A 16738-nucleotide genomic window follows, 5' to 3' on the forward strand; every position below is an offset into this window, starting at 1 on the left:
CACCTCACTTGATTTCCCCCCTCACTCAGACACTCCTCACCCTCTCACTCAGTCCCTCCTTCCCTTCTTCACGATTCCTCCTCACCCTCTCACTTGATCTCTCCTCGCCCTCCCATTTGTCCCTCCTCACCCTCTCACTCGATGTCCTCCTCACCGCCTCCCTCGTCATTGTTTAAGAGTGAGTCTGAGCCATGGAGCCATGCTGCTGGGTGAGAGTGACCGTTTGGCTTCCACTCTGTGTGAAGGTGCAGGCTGATGACAGGAGGTTATTGGCTGACTTGACATCGCAGTTGCCTCATTTGGAGGTGTGGGATGAGGTGGGGTGGCGTCGTCGTTGGGGATTACCAGGAGGCTGAGCTCTGCGCTCGAAGTCCCGAGCTGATCGTCTGTGTTCTGCCAGTTTCTGAAGATCCTTTCAATGCTGTTGTATTTCTTTGCAGGGCGGAGGCTGCAGGTTCCTGAGGTACAACTGCTCGATCGAGGCTCCCCGCAAGGGATGGTCCCTCATGCACCCCGGCCGACTCACCCACTTCCACGAGGGGCTGCCCACCACCCGGGGGACTCGCTACATCATGGTTTCCTTTGTGGACCCTTGACGGGGTCGCAGGGGGTCGGAGGGAGGGAGGGACAAGTGATTGGACTGGCGGAGGCCGATGACCTGGACGGAGGCCTGTGCCGGAGCCACTCCTCGACCTCATTTGACAATCAAGAGCAACCTAACCGGAAACCGCCGACCAGGGGCCACCCCCTCCACCCCCTCAAAGAACACTTCTCAAAACTCCCAGCCAAAGCCACCTTCCCCGTTAGTCTTCTCTGTGGGAGCTGTTGCCCTTAACCCCAGCGGAGCCCTGGTGATGTCACCCACTGTAGATCGACTGAAGGAGCCACTCCACACATTGGCAATCAGCAACTTCAACCTCAGAGCCCAACAAGAAGGACAAGGACCCTGGACACCAAGCGTTGGATAAACAGATGGCCCCACGTTGTGTCGATAAGAAACTGGAGCAGGAGAATGCTACTTCCCCCCCCACCTCTATGCCTTCTCCATCAAATCATGAGCATGGCTGATCTGCTACCTCAACCCGAATTTCTGCCAGGTCCCTTGTTTCCCTTAATGACATTTTTTAAAAAAAAAATCAATCTCTGTCTTGAACGTACTTGGGTGTCCACAAGCTCCCTGGAGTGAGGAATTCCAAAGGTTCTGCCACCCTCTGAGTGAAGAAATCCCTCCTCATCTCAGTCTGAAATAGCCTGCCCCTTATTCTGATACTGTGCTCCTCCAACCCATGCATCCACCACCCACCTCCCCTGCCTGGGAGAGAGGTCTGTCCATGTTGAGCTATCAAACCCATTTAGAATTGTTCTGACTTTTCAATGGGACTGTCCATCCAATGTAGGCTGCTCCTGAAAACATTCTTTCATGAGATTTGGGTATCACAGGCAAGGCCAGCATCTGGCAATCCAGAAGCTAATGTGGCCTCAGTTCAGACATTTGAGAAGTGAACCAGCAGCTGTATCTTTATAACCACAGGCCTTCTCAACAAGAGGGCTTTCCATTCTCTTTCGTGGGGTGTGGACATCACTGGGAAGGGTCAGCTTTTATTGCCCATCCTCAATTACCCTTGAAGTGAGATGCTCACTTGGACATTTCAGAGGATAGTTAAGAGTCTACCACATTGTTTGGGTCTGGAACCACGTGCAGGCCAGACCGGCCTAAGAACGTCAGATTTCCTTCTCATATTACGTCAATTCCCATGATCAGATGACACTGCCATTGGCCAGCCTCAGCCCGTCAGTGACCAGCTTGTTGTTTTCTGTTTTGCTGATGTGGTTTATTGCAAAAAAAAAGTGATCTTCTCCTGTGGAGGGTGGGGAGTGAGGAGTGTATGGAGGATTCAGACAGGTTGTGATAGGAGGGGGCGTGACCCCCCCCATGTTTAAGTCAAGCCATTCAGGGACATTTTCAGGAAGCACATCTTCACACAGAGGAGTGGAGATCTGCAAATCTGTTTCTCCCCCCCCCCCCCCCACAAACACACACATCTCCTACAACTCACCCCACACCCCCTGAAAGCTCGGACACTTTCAAATGTGAGATTGACAGATTTTGGTTGGATAAGGGTTAGGGATCAAGGCAGGTAGATGGCGTTAACACACTGATCAGCCACGACCATCATGCTTGAGGGGCTGAATGTCCCCCTCCGTCTCCTCAGTCTGTCCTCGATCTTTCAAGCAGTTTCCCAGCCGCCACAACTTAACCTGTCAGTGCAGGATCACTAAACGCTTAGGCACAGAGGCACAAGTTCTTTGGCTTTTACAGAATTGGAAACATGGAGGGCAGACCCAGTGCTGGTTATCAATTGGATGGGAGACCGCCTGAGAATACCAGGTGCTGCAGACTACTGGGGCCCTCTTGTAACACAGTAGTAGTATCCCTACCCCTGGATCAGGAGGCCTGGGTTCAGGTCACACTTGCTCCAGAGGTGTCTAATAGCATCTCTGAACAGGTTGGTTAGGTAAAGAATAGGTTAAACGTACTAAAGAGAAACAAGAGGGCAAATGTTTTGTCCCATTGCACCTGCACCAAACAGAAGAGGAACAGGATGGGTCTCAGGTGTGATGGTAATAGTAAGATTCGAGAGCAGAGAGGCCCTGATTGGAGTGTGGGACGATTAGTGAGTTAGCCTGTGCTCTTCAGCCTGACCTACTTTTTGCAAGTGCACAGTCCAGGACAAAGCAGCTACGCTTGATTGTAACCCATCCAGCACTCTTTCCAACGCTGGCTCAGTGGAGGAACTGTCCACCACCTACAAGTGAGCTGTGTGAACTCCTCAATTTCCTCTGATAGCACCTTCCAACTCACGACCTCTACCACCTAGGACAACAGCAGCTGCTAGGTGGGAACTCCACCACCTGCAAGTTCCCCTCTGAGCCATTCACCATCCCTTCAGCGTTGCTGGGACAAAATCCTGAAACTCCCTCCCTAACAGCACTTTGAATGTCCCTATACAAGGCAGGCTACAGTGGTTCAAGAAGGCAGTTCACTACCACCTTATCCAGGACACTTAGGGATGAGCAATAAATGTTGGCCCAGCCAATGGAGCCCACATCTCAGGAATGAATATATTTTAAAAAAAACATTGATTCGATACTTTCTGTTCCTCAATTCCCACAAGTTTGATAAGGGCTGCAATCATCAGAATGTTCTAGACGGTTCATTTTAAGATTTGGTATACCGTGTTTCATGTCAATTGTGTATGTGGGGGTGATCAACCCAGCCAAGAGAAAGTCAGTGTGGGTTGTAAGCTGGGCACCGGAGGCTAAAGACCTAACCTTATTTATTGCAAGCTTCTTCCTCATTTTGTCGCTTTTCTCTTTCTCTCTGCAAATTCTTTTACTGAGGTGTCTTCGCTCCTCCCTCCCCACCAGTGCTCTTCCACCATTTCCTACGGCTTTTTGGTCAAATCTTGTTTTCTTTGTGAACCATTAAAGGGAACCAGAGGATCGGTAAGACAAAGGTCTCTGGGATTCTTGGGTGGAGTCTGAGGAAACCCTAGAGAGTTTCTGAAGCCCACACATCTGCCTTTGCCTCTACTACTGCCCCCACCACCACCAACACCTCTCTTCGGTCCAGGAATAGAAATGGCCTGAGGAAGGCAAAGCCAAGTGCCATGATGATGATGATGATGAGAGTGACAGAGGTATTCAGCTTCGATGGGAAAGCTTGGGCCTACGTGAGAAGGCCTGGTTGGTCGACACCTCTTGTCTCCTTGAGTTCAAGAGAGGCTGTATCTAACCCGTAATTCCATGCTGGGAAGTTGAGGAAGTGACGACCTAACCGGGAGACTCGGATCACTCATCTGCTCTCAGGCCTAAATTGTTGCCGTGGAGATGGGCCAAATCTTGGACACCATCTGGAGGAGGGGTCACTTTGCACTTGAGTGGGGGCTGCATTGGATGCAGAGTGGCTGCTCCATATCCCTCACCGCCACCCTGTCCCCGAGATACCCTTTCTCTTCCATAGGGCCTACCCCAGCCACACTTCCCTCAAGGATTACCAACCTCCAGCATACAGAGCTACTGAGCGGGGTTTTAAAAAAAAACCAAATGTGAACCATTGGAGGTTACAGGAGTGACTGAGGGTGTCTTACACACCCAGAAGTGTAGTTTTTGTAAATTTTATATGTATTTTTTAAATGTTATGGAAAAGATGCCTTATATTATATGCTCTTTATTCTCTCTGTGCCTGTTGTTAGATTATTGCACACTCTGAGTCACATCTGTAACTCCTTTGGCAGTCAACCCCATCCTATCATGAATGGAAGCGTTGTATTTATATAGCATCACTTCAGGAAACCCAGAATGTTTTGTAGCCTCTGAAGTCTTTATCTTGAAGTGTCACTTTTGAAATGTAGGAATCACAACCATTGACTTGCACAAAACAATCTCCCACACACAGCGATACCAAAATATTTTAACCCTGGATGATCATTCATGGATACATATATGGACATCGGTGTGAACCCTGACAGGACTCCCTCTAACACCACCGGGAATCTGTAGTGATGACCTGAAGGAGCAAACAAGGTCAACAACATGTCCAAATGCCAGTGTCGCAGGCAGTGGATCCTGACTCCACAACCCAAAGTGACCTATTGTATCCCCTGGGTGAATATTTATCTACCAACTGCATTGAAAAGCCTGCTTATTGTAGATTGTGGGACCTCACTATGTGGAAGTTGGGGAAGCCGCATTCCCCACATTGCGACTGATTCCGTTTTACTTAATCGCGTGTGAAGCATGTGGGATGTCAGGGATTGATGAAAGGCCCCTTGGTGATCTTTGGAGGTGTTGCTGGGAATGGTCACTCCTGAGACAGGGATCAGTGAAAAGGTCTGGGTTTGTTGTTACAGCATGGAGGTGGGACTGGTCACTTCCACCACTTAAAGGGGAAACTGTTTACCCTGTTGTGCCTTCACTCTGCCTGTCGCCCAGATTCCCTGAGACCCATGCTGCTCTTGCCGCTACAATACCTGTACATCAGTGGGAAACAAGAAACCTTAACGCACCATGTCACTGAGCTGGATAGACGTATCTTTGACTATATTAATCCTGCAAGTGACACCCACGAGGGTAAGTGAGTAGGTTATTCAGTGCAAGCAGGTTTGTGATCAGATGTTGTTCACACTGGGACACACTGTAGGATCCAAACTAAAGGGAGCCATTAAGGAAGATGCATAATATAAAATGGAGTTGAGGTAAAAGACCAGCCTGTCTCGATGAATGGTGGAGAGGGGCTTAATGGCCATGTGCTGTTCCTATTTCTTGTTATAAGACGTGCAAGCTTTGGTTCAATATAAACTGGATTGATCTGTGCTCTGTACGAGAGCCAACATGCAATAAAACGTGAATAGGATGCAGTCTAAGAGGTGGAGAACATGTATGTTTATAGTGCCTCCCTTTGCCTCAGGGTTCCCACGGGGCTATGCAGCCAACTGAATTCCTTTGCAGCTTATCACACCCCCTTAATTTTGATGCTTCCACATCTCTTCCTGATTTCCAATCTCTTGCTCCCCGCCAGCCATCCTAAATTTGCTCTTTCTTATTTCCTGGACTAGCTGAAAGCCCTACCCGAACCTTCCTTCAACTAGCACCCACCTAGGTTCCCTCCCGGCACCTACTGTCATGTCGTTAGAGGCTGAGACAGCACCAGGGACTAATAAAAAAATCATGAGATCCCCCCATGAAAGGAAATTGGTTTACTTTAATAAACAATGATTAACTGACTTTGATAACGAAGTATTTCTGGTTGTTTTAAAAAAAAGTCACACAATGGGGGAAAGGGGAGGTGGGGGTCTAATGAGTTGCATTCAAACCAAAAATGCACAAAGCACGATTCCAAACTATGACTAGAATCTTCATACTTGAAACGAAATGGACCGTTCTCATTAGCGATATCTTCTCCGGATTTTATTTCCAGGTCTTGGAACATTGCCTTGGTCAGATACTGGTTTGGGGAGGGGGAGGGGGGAGGGGTGGGTTGGTGCACTCTTCATTGAAGTCCGGAACACAGGACGGAACCGCAATTGAGTCAACACCCACCCGTGTCCGCTGGATGTGAGTACGCACTCGTTCCATCGTCCGTCACTTGAATAAACAAATTGGGGTGGTTCAGACTGTTCTCAGACAAGACCGGGTGAAGAAGAGGTTTGATTACGGTGGTGCAAAATCAGATTGAGAAATTGCTGCCATAGGTGGAAAGATTGAGAACGAGGCGGCACAGATTTATGGGGATTGGCAAAAAGAAGCAGGGGTAACATGAGCTGGAACTCTATCGTGCAGCAATGGTGGAGGGGCTGGCTGGCAGGACGGTGGGGGGGCTGGTTCAGCCGGGGATTGCGAGGGGGACTTAAACGATCGTCTGAAAAAGGAAGAAAGCACTAAGTGCTCGTTTTAGAGAGCCAGCACAACTACAAGAGGCCTTCTGTGAAGTAACAATGCTGTCATTATAGGCACCCTTCAGTTTTCCCACTTTGGCCTTACTGATGTGGGAGGGGCTGGCTTGGGTTAAGGTAGGAGCAATCATATCCCCGGCCTGTCTCTGTACTAAGCAGCTGGAGAATTTGTTCATTGTTAATGAATTCAGTGGAAATGGGAATAAGCTGTCTGCTGTTTGGAGTTGATAGCTAATACAAATGAAGTTAAAAATCACACAACAGCAGGTTATAGTCCAACAGGTTTAATTGGAAGCGCTAGCTTTCAGAGGATGAAGGAGCTAGTGCTTCCAATTAAAGCTGTTGGGCTATAACCTGCTGTTGTGTGATTTTTAACTTTGTCCACCCCAGTCCAACACCGGCACCTCCAAATCGTGACAAATGAAGATGGGTATGATTGTTGGAGGTTAATTATCTCATCTACAAGACCTTCAGGGTAGATACTTGCTAAATCAACCTGTTAAGAGATATTACGATGCAACATGGAACAGCTGGGACTTGACCCAGACCTCCTAGCTCAGAGGTACGTATACTACCACTATGCCATAAAAAGCCCTAAGGTCATCCAGGTAGTATCCTAGGCCAACCACTTTCAGATGCTTGGAATATTGTGTCCAGTTCTGGTTGCCCTACTATAGGAAAGATACAAGGGCTTTGGAGAGGAGGCAAAGAAGGTTTACCGGGGTGCTGCCTGGACTGGAGGGCTTGTCTTATGAAGAAAGGTTGAATAAGCTCAGACTTTTCTCTCTGGAGAGAAGGAGGAAGAGAGGTGACCTGATCGAGGTATACAAGATAATGAGAGGAACGGATAAAGTCAATAGCAGAGACTTTTCCCCAGGGCAGGATTGACTGGTACGAGGAGTCATAGTTTTACGATATTAGGAGAAAGGTATAGAGGAGACGTCAGAGGAAGGTTCTTTATGCAGAGAGTTGTGAATGCATGGAATGTGTTGCCAGTGGTGGTGGAAGCAGAGTCACTAGGGACATTTAAGTGACTGCTGGACATGCACATGGATAGCAGTGAGTTGAGGGGTGCTTCGGTTAAGTTATTTTAATTTACATTAGGATTAACCCTCAGCACAACATCATGGGCCAAAGGGCCTGTTCTGTGCTGTACTTTTCTATGTTCTATGCTTCATCAATCACTTTCCCTCCATCACAAGGTCAGAATGGCATAACTCATTGATGGGTTACACAGTGTTGAGTTCCATTTGCAACTCCTCAGCCACTGAAGTAGTCCATGTCCAGAGGTAGCAGATCCCAGATAACATTTACAGTGGTAAAAGGCACCCGCCACATAACTACCAGACAATGACCATCTCCAACAAAAACTAATGTAACCTTTTTTCCTTGTCATTCAATGGCATTACCATCGCCGAATCCCCAACTATCACTATTCTGACTACGAATAGCTGCACCCCATAATAATACAGTGGCTACAACAGCAAGTTAGAGGCTAGGAATCCTGCAGCAAGTAATTCACAACTCTCCGAGTTAGAGGCTAGGAATCCTGCAGCAAGTGACTCACAACTCTCCAAAGCCTATCTGCCATCTACAAGGTATAAGTCAGGAGTGTGCTGGAATACTCCCCACTTTCCCACATGGGGAGGCTGAGGGGTGACCTTATAGAGGTTTACAAAATCATGAGGGGCATGGATAGGATAAATAGGGTGCTGGCAGGTGGGACTAGATTGAGTTGGGATATCTGGACGGGTTGGACTGAAGGGTCTGTTTTCCATGCTGTACATCTCCCTGACTCTATGAGTGCAGCTCTAACAACACGAAACCCAATACCATTGAGGGCAAAGCAGTCTGTTTGACTGGCACCTGATTCAGCACCTTCGACAGTCACTCCCTCCACCACAGACGTGCAGTGGCGACAGTGTGTACCATGTACATACTCTGACTCTCATGGATGACCTGTAATTTTAAAGCTGTACTCGCTAGTTTTAGGCTCACCCGAACAAGGAAATACTTGTTCCACCTCCACTTTGTCAAACCTATTCAGGATCTTTAAGTCGTCAGCCCCTCAGTCTTCCAAACGCCAGCGGAAACAATCCCAGCCTGTCCAACCTGTTCTCATAGTCAACTCACTCATTCCAGGAACCAAGTGAGGAAATGTCCCCAAAATTCCTCCAATCTTTCCTTTAAATAAAGAAGTCAGAACTGCACAATATCTGGTCTCACCAATGTCCTGTACAACTGGAACATAGCATTCCTACTTTTATTATGGCAAAACATAGCGGATGCTGGAAATCTGAAAGAAACCGTGGTGGTTGCATGATGGCTCAGTGGTTAGCGCTGCTGCCTCACAGCACCAGGGTCCCAGGTTCGATTCCAGCCTCGGGTAACTGTCTGTGTGGGTTTCCTCTGAGTGCTCCGGTTTCCTTCCAAAGATCTGCAGCTCGGGGTGGATTGGCCGTGCTAAATTGCCCATAGTGTTAGGTGCGTACGTCAGAGGGAAATGGGTCTGGGTGGGTTACTCTTCGGAGGGTCGGTGTGGACTTGTTGGGCTGAAGGGCCTGTTTCCACACTGTAGGGAATCTAATCTAACAGTGAATTCCAGACAAACTCAGCAGGTCTGGCAGCATTTGTGGAGAGGGAAACCAAAGTTAACATTTCGAGTCCAGTGTGACTTCAGAACTTACTTTTCATTCGATTCCTCTCATTAAATAATTACATCCCATTAGCGTTCTGCACTGTATTACTAACATATTGTGACTCACGCACCAGAGCTCCCAAGTCCCTCTGTGCCTTGGAATCCTACAGTTGTTCCCTGTTTAGATATTACTGTTTTTTTTTCATGCTTCTTGCTCAAGTGAATAACTTCACATTGTGGCACATTGAAGCAAAGGGTTTCAGTTTTCCTACAGAGACATCCTGACCTAGCTTCAGTAACTGGACTGCACTGTGGGGGGTGTGTGAAGGATTCAACCGGGAAGAGAGAGAGAGAGAGAGAGATTTAACTCTCTGGCCCACAAGTGAGAGCGGGAAGGCTAAACTTTTCTTGTACGAAATTGGAAAAAGGAGACAGCCTTCTAGCGAAACTGTTGCCTAGCGCGTTGCATTCACACCAGAGACTGGAGAATGGGGTGGACTGGGGAGGGAAGACGCTTTTACTCAAATGGTTGGGGGGGGGGGGGGGCGGAGAGAACTGCCAGGGGTCGGCATTACGCCAAGGGGTCGAAGGGATTGACAGGCGGAACATTGTAGCTGGCATCTAGGAAGATGGCGAGCGTCCCCAGTGAGGTGAAGGTGACGAAGACCCACAGGAACAGCCGGTCCACGACCATAGCCACGTACTGCCAGTCCTCCTTCAGCTGCGAAAGACAAGGAAAAAGGTCACAGCAAAAGCAAGAAAACGGCAGGTTCCATTTCCGGCTTACGCCTGAGTAGGCCTCTTCCAACTTCAGGCAGCCGTGGGGGAGGTTTTGGGGAACGTTGCTTCAATTGGCCGCCTGTGTCCCTGAACGAGAGACGTGAGAGGACAGCGAAAGTGATGTGAATGAAACGGAGGCGGCATTGAGCGGAAAAGCCCCCAGGCCGCGTCTACGCACCACTTTTTAATCGAAGCTGTGGTGAGGTAAGGGGCTGGACAGAGTGTCAGTGACAGAGTATTGTCAGAGCAGACTGCCATGTGGCATGTCAGTCAGGGTGTCCCTACTCCTGATTCGAGAGTGTGGCGCTGGAGAAGCACAGCAGGTCGGGCAGCATCCGAGGAGCGGGAGAGCCGACATTATGGACACAAGCCCTTCATCAGGGCCTCTCCTACCCCTGATGGTGACCGCATGTCAGTCGAGCCCTGCCTAATCCCTCTGGCACACCCGAATCTGTGCCAACCAGCTCAGAATGTCAGCCACTGGTTAAATTTATCCCATCGTTTTGTTTCAGCAGCACTGTGTTCTTCCCTGGTCAGAATGTTCTCTCTCAGTGTTACCGTCACCGCTTCAAAGACTCCAGCGCGCCTGATTCAGATACTGAGGGAGCACTGCACTGCCAGAGGAGACATCTTCTACGCAAAATATATTGGAAGTCCCGTCCACCCTCATAAACCCCAGCGCCAACTTTTCGACAATGGGCGATGGGATCTGCGAGGAGGGTGGGGTGAGAAAGGTTCGCCCATCCCTTGAGAAATTATGCTGCTTGCCGTCCTCAAAAATGGCTGCCCGATTTCCAATAGCGGGGGGGCAGTAACAGAGAGTGAGCAGGAGTCAGCACGGTATGACCCAGGATCTCGGTCACCCTTTCACCCCATTGACCTTGCGGCCAGACATCTTGAACTCGGACTTTTGCCCCCTGTCCGGTTGGCGCAATTCCCAGTCGGGACCCCTCTTTCCAGCCCAATTCCTCGCTGCGTCCCTCACTCCATGTACACATTGAAACACCGATAATGCCCGGTCCAACGAACCCTCCCACCCTTCAAACTGTTGTGACAGTTGGATGAATGGTCCCCAACTAAAATGACGGAGGTCAAGCCTTTAGTGCTCTACAGGAAGTGGTCGTTGGGGAACGGAGTTTGCTTTATCTCTACCAGCCCTTCTGCTCCCAGGTTGGTTACTCCCCAGGCACCACCCTCACACGCCTGCCCACTCACCTTGTCATATTCCTCTTGCCCCTGTAGCTCCTTGGCGATGTACTTGATGGCGTCCACAGCTGCTTTCAGATCCGGAGGCAATACCACTTGGGGAACAAGGCTGTTTATGTATCTGTTTATCTCCGGAAACAGGTGGCTTGGGGGCAAATCCACTCTGTGGGGAGGGAAGAACAGTTGATTCCAGGGTTTCCCAAGAGTGGTGTTGGCGAGCTGAAATCTTGCAGTGGTGAGCAGTCAGGCTGTCATGGAGTTCTGGCTGTGTAACAACCGCGATACCCCCCACCCCCAAAGGCACCCTGCCCTGACAGCACCTTCCCACCCATCCCTCTGATACCTCTGAATGAGGGGGTCACGACAATCTTCTAGCCTCAAAATAGGGTCACATGGGGAAAGGTTTGGGGAACGCTGGTTTATGGGTTGGGATGGAGTGCTGGAGGGATAGGGCATGGGGTTCATGGCAAATAATGGACAGAGTGCCAGCTGGGTCATCAACTTCCCAACAGAAATTAGACATCATTCCTAGGACCCAATGGATAAAAAACATTAGATCATAAGATTATGGGAGCAGAATTAGGCTATTGAGTCTGTTCCACTATTCAATTATGGCTGGCATGTTTCTCAAGCCCATTCTTCTGCCTTCCCCCTGTAATCCTCAATTCCCTGTACTAAACAAGACCCTAGGTGTCGAAGATGAGGGAGAATTTCCATGTTACTGATGATTATGTCTGCAGTAAGTGTGTTTGGTTGCGAATCCTATCAGATCGCATGGACCATTTGGAGCGGCAGTTAGTGGCAATGAGGGATTTACAGGAGCTAAGGGGTGTGATGCATGGCAGTTATAGGAAGGGAGAAAAATCGCAGACACAGTCAGGCAGATGGGTTACCACCAGGAAAGGGAGACAGGTAGTGCAGATATCTCCTGTGGCTATCCCCATCTCCAACAAGGACGCTGTTTTGGGAAGTGTAAGGGGTGATGGACTCTCAGGGGAATGTAGCACAAACAGCCAAGTTTCTGGTATCAAGACTGGCTCTAATGTAATGAGGGGGTAGGTCGGGTTCCAAGCGATCAATTGTGATGGGGACACTATAGTCAGAGGAACAGACAGACATTTTTGTGGCCAACGGCAAGAAATCAGAATGGTGTGTTGACTCTCTAGTGCCGGGATTAAGGATCTCTCAGAGAGAGTGCAGAATGTTCTCAAAGAGGAGAGGGACCTTCAGGAGGTTACTGAACACATCAGAACCAACGACATTGGAAGGGAAAAGGATGAGATTCTGAAGGGAGAATATAGGAAGTTAGGCAGGAATTTGAAAAGGAGGTTCTCGAGGGTAGTAATATCTGGATTACTCCCAGTGCTACGAGCTAGTGAGGGCAGGAATAGGAGGATGGAGCAGATGAATGCATGGCTGAGGAGCTGGTGTATGGGAGAAGGATTCATGGTTTTGGATCATTGGAATCTCTTTTGGGGTAGAAGTGACCTGTACAAGGACGGATTGCACCTAAATTGGAAGGAGACTAATATATTGGCAGGGAGATTTGCTGGAGCTACTAAGGAGGACTGAAGCTAGTAAGGTGGGGGGGTCGGACTCAGGGAAATAGTGAGGAAAGAGATCAATCTGAGGTGGGTACAGTTGGGTAAAGGTGCAAGTCAAAACAGTCAGGGCAGGCAGGGACAAAGCAGAGAACATGGTCGGACTGATAAATTAAACTGCGTTTATTTCAGCAAGGAGAAGGTAAGGACTGCAGATGCTGGAGATCAGAGTCGAGAGTGTGGTGCTGGAAAAGCACAGCCGGTCAGGCAGCATCCCAGGGGCAGGCGAATCGACGTTTTGGGCATAAGCCCTTCATCAGGAATGAGACTTGTGTGCCAAGGGGGTAGAGAGATGAATGGGAGGAGGTGGGGGGTGGCTCTGGGGGGGGAAGATAACTGAGAATGTGATAAGTGGATGGAGGTGAGGGGTGATGGTGATAGGTTGGAGAGGAGGGTGGAGTGGATAGGTGGGAAGGAAGATGGACAGGTCATGAGGACGGTGCCGAGTTGGAAGCTTGGAACTGGGATAAGGTGGGGGGAGGGGAAATGAGGAAACTGGTGAAGCCCACATTAATTCCGTATGTTTGGAGGGTCCAAGGCGGAAGATGAGGCGTTCTTCCTCCAGGTGTGGCTCAGTGGTTAGCACTGCTGCCTCGCAGCACCAGGGACCCAGGTTCGATTCCAGCCTCGAGCTACTGTGTGGAGTTTGCACATTCTCCCCATGTTTGTGTGGGTGTACTCCAGCTACTCCAGTTTCCTTCCACAATCCAAAGATGTGTAGGTTAGGACAAATTGGCCCAACAAGTCCACATTGACACTCCAAAGAGTAACCCACCCAGATCCATTCCCCTACCTTATTATCCTTTATTTACCCTTGAATAATGCACCCAACCTGCACATCCCTGAGCACCATGGGTAATTTAGCACGGCAATCCACCCTAACCTGCACATCCCTGAGCACTATGAGTAATTTAGCATGGCCAATCCACCCTAACCTGCACATCCCTGGGCACTATGGGTAATGTAGCACGGCCAATCCACCCTAACCTGCACATCCCTGGGCACCATGGGTAATGTAGCACGGCCAATCCACCCTAACCTGCACATCCCTGGGCACTATGGGTAATTTAGCATGGCCAATCCACCCTAACCTGCACACCCCTGGGCACCATGGGTAATGTAGCACGGCCAATCCACCCTAACCTGCACATCCCTGGGCACTATGGGTAATTTAGCACAGCCAATCCACCCTAATCTACACATCTTTGGATTGTGGGAGGAAACCCACGCAGACACGGGGAGAATGTGGGTCCCTGGTGCTGCTCGTGATGGAGGCTGGTACCATTACAGCATTTAAAAGGCATCTGGATGGGGACATTAATAGGAAGGGTTTAGAGGGATATGGGCAAGTGCTGGCAAATGGGACTAGATTAGGTTGGGATATCTGGTCAGCTTGGGCAAGTCAGGCCGGAGGGTCTGTTTCCGTGCCGTATACTCGATGGGTTCTGTCAGGAGTTGAACAGCCTTACTCACATGAAAAGCAGGTAACCTCAGGGTCAGTGTATCTGTTCACAGAGCTCAGAGATACGCCAGATCGGAATCTCAATGTGCAGGGAGCAGGATTGGCTTAAAACATTATGCCAACCTGGAATTCACTCTCCGTGTGGAGGAGGGGTGGGGGTATGGAGGTGGAGCCGACCCAGGATTTTTAACGGAAATAGGATAGACAATAAACCCGCGGAAAAGGGAGGGAATGAGATCGCGTCGTTTGATCAGAGGCTCGGCACGCTCTTGATGGGCCGGTCGGCCTCTTTCTGTGCTGCAAGAGGTTGGAGATTGAAGCCCAGTGTAGGCCCAGTTCAGGTCGGGGATTGGTGAACAAACTCATTCTTGACAACCAACCAGAAATGATCTGTGGGTCATTTTTTTCTCCCCCCCCCCGGTAGAGCCCTCACATTAACGGACACGCTGAGCTCAAGGCTGACCACCGTAAGTGAACAAGAATCAGAGTGCGACAGAAAAGGGCGAGAGGACCGGGTACATGGGGGTACGCCACGATTGTGCAAAGGGTACCTCATGTTCGCCTTCAGGTTGTTTAAGTCCATGGCGGGTTTTCGGATGAAGTATTCGTCCGTGACACGGCTCAGGGCAACACGTTTCTCACTCTCTGAGGCCTCCACTTTAGGCCTTTGGATCCGCAGGTACTTGGGTAACACTTGGATGAAAATCTGAAGGGCAGGGAGCAAGAGATACAGAAAGAGTCACACCACACATCTCTACTGTTACAATCTGCATCTACGTGGCGCCTTTAACATAATAAACTATCCCAGCCGTTTCACAGGAGTGGCTGTTGACAATGAGCCACAGAAGGTGATGTCCAGAACCACAGGCTTGGCCAAAGATGTCAACGTTAAGGAGCATCTTAAGGGAAGCAGAGGACTTGGATAAGGGAGAATGTTGTAGACTGGTGGTCAGTACTACAGGACAGAGCAAGTGGAACAACAGATCCACTGCTCACACTGTTGGTGACTAAAATAAGTTCCAAATCCCACAATGCCAGGTTACAGTCCAACAGGTATAATTGGAAGCACTAGCTTTCGGAGTGACGCTCCTTCCTCAGAACCACCCAATAGCAGCGCTCTGAAGGCTAGTGCTTCCAAACAAACCTGTTGGACTATAACCTGGTGTTGTGTGATTTGGAACTTTGTACGCCCCAGTCCAACACCGGCATCTCCAAATCATAAAACAAGTTCCTAAGTCCAGGTCTTTCTCTCTCCCCTCTCTCACACTCTGTGTGTCTCTCTGCCTGTATCTCTCCATTTGTCTCCCTCTGTGTCTTTGTTCGTCTCTGCCTCTCTATCTCTCTTTGTCCCTCTGTGTGTGTCTCCCCTCTATTAATCAGAAACACACAGCTTCAGATGGTGAGAGCGAGGGTGTGAAGTATGAAAGGAAATCATCCAGTCACTCCAGATTTCCAGAGAGATCAAACAGAAAGGGGGGGGGAGGTGGAGTGAGCGAGAGAGAGAGAGAGAGTGTGTTTTTGTGCATGTATGTATGAGGAAATAAAAGAGTTGACAGAGATAGAGAACAAGAGAGAAACTGAAAGAGAAAATAAGAGAATGAAGGAGAGAAACTGAGGGGTACAGGGTCAGAAACAGGTACAAAGAAAGAACGAGTGAAGGAAGGAGAGACAGAGAAAGCAAGAGGCAGGATGAGAGTGACAGAGTGCTGTGGGAGGAGAGAGCGGGGGAGAAAGAGGGAGGATGAGAGAGGGAGAGACAGTGTGACAGAGAGAGAGAGAGAACGTGCAGAAATACCCTCCTGCAGGCTTGTGAGGCACCCACTCCCTTCACCAGTAAAGGCTCAGTAACAGCTGTGAATACTAGCTACAAGATGCGCTGCAGAAATTCACCCCAGATCATTAGGCAGTCCCTTCCAAACCCACAGCCACCTCCTGTCCAAAAGGACAAGGGCAGCAGATACAGGGGAACACCACAACCTGCAAGACCCCCCTCCAAGCCACTCACCATCCTGACTTGTAAATATATCTCAGTCCCTTCACTGTTGCTAGGTCAAATTCCTGGAACCCCCTCCCTCCCCCTCTTGGGGCGGCATGGTGGCTCAGTGGTTAGCACTGCTGCCTCACAGCACCAGGGACCTGGGTTCGATTCCACCCTCAGTCTGTGTGGAGTTTGCACATTCTCCCTGTGTCTGCGTGGGATTCCTCCGGATGCTCTGGTTTCCTCCCACAGTCCAAAGATGTGCAGGTCAGGGTGAATTGGCCGTGTTAAATTGCCCATAGTGCTCAGGTTAGGTGCATCAGTCAGGGGTAAATATAGGACAGTACGGGTCTGGATGGGTTACTCTTCTGAGGGTCGCTGTGCATCTGTTGGGCCGAAGGGCCAGTTCCCACTCTGTCGGGATTGTATGATTCTAAGAGCACCGTGGGTCAACCTACAGCACATAGACGTCAAGGGTTCGAGAAGGCAGCTCACCACCACCTCCTCCAGGGCAACCAGGGATTGGCAATTAATGCTGGCCCCAGCCAGCGATGCCCACACCCCACGAGTGAAGTGAAGAAAAGGCAGTTACAGTGTGTATGGGTACCTGTCTGACCC

The 16738-nt window shown here is 49.6% G+C and overlaps 3 protein-coding genes across 6 annotated transcripts in view; 2 read left to right on the forward strand and 1 right to left on the reverse strand.

Moving 5' to 3' along the window:
• LOC122544351 (multifunctional procollagen lysine hydroxylase and glycosyltransferase LH3-like) overlaps positions 1 to 751 on the forward strand; it is a gene marked incomplete at its 5' end in the record, with an annotated part of 27981 nt that extends 27230 nt beyond the window's left edge. Inside the window, one exon of the mRNA XM_043683569.1 lies at positions 441 to 751. Coding sequence (XP_043539504.1) covers positions 441 to 596 — 156 coding nt within the window. The remainder of the gene's footprint in view (positions 1 to 440) is intronic.
• LOC122544349 (guanine nucleotide-binding protein G(I)/G(S)/G(T) subunit beta-2) overlaps positions 1 to 16738 on the forward strand; it is a 171047-nt gene that overhangs the window by 81105 nt on the left and 73204 nt on the right. The gene's annotated exons all lie outside the window — the stretch shown is intronic.
• On the reverse strand, positions 9051 to 16732 carry LOC122544352 (acetylcholine receptor subunit beta-like). Its single transcript, XM_043683570.1, has 4 exons — positions 16728 to 16732; positions 14694 to 14848; positions 11089 to 11242; positions 9051 to 9814 (listed from the first exon to the last, which is right to left on the reverse strand). The coding sequence occupies exons 2-4, from the start codon at positions 14723 to 14725 to the stop codon at positions 9665 to 9667; spliced, it is 336 nt and encodes a 111-aa protein (XP_043539505.1). The 5' UTR covers positions 14726 to 14848; positions 16728 to 16732; the 3' UTR covers positions 9051 to 9664.

This window comes from Chiloscyllium plagiosum, chromosome 48 (genome assembly GCF_004010195.1).
Source record: "Chiloscyllium plagiosum isolate BGI_BamShark_2017 chromosome 48, ASM401019v2, whole genome shotgun sequence".
NCBI classification, from domain to species: Eukaryota; Metazoa; Chordata; class Chondrichthyes; order Orectolobiformes; family Hemiscylliidae; genus Chiloscyllium; species Chiloscyllium plagiosum.

What these genes read in the sequence shown, in the direction of transcription:
- LOC122544352 (XM_043683570.1), bottom strand. Translation starts at nt 14,725, where the DNA reads ATGGACTTAAACAACCTGAAGGCGAACATGAG. An exon ending in AACCTGAAGGCGAACATGAG is followed by an intron (nt 11,243 to 14,693) that starts GTACCCTTTGCA and finishes CCCTCCCCACAG; the next exon opens with AGTGGATTTGCCCCCAAGCC. An exon ending in GGCAAGAGGAATATGACAAG is followed by an intron (nt 9,815 to 11,088) that starts GTGAGTGGGCAG and finishes TGTCTTTCGCAG; the next exon opens with CTGAAGGAGGACTGGCAGTA.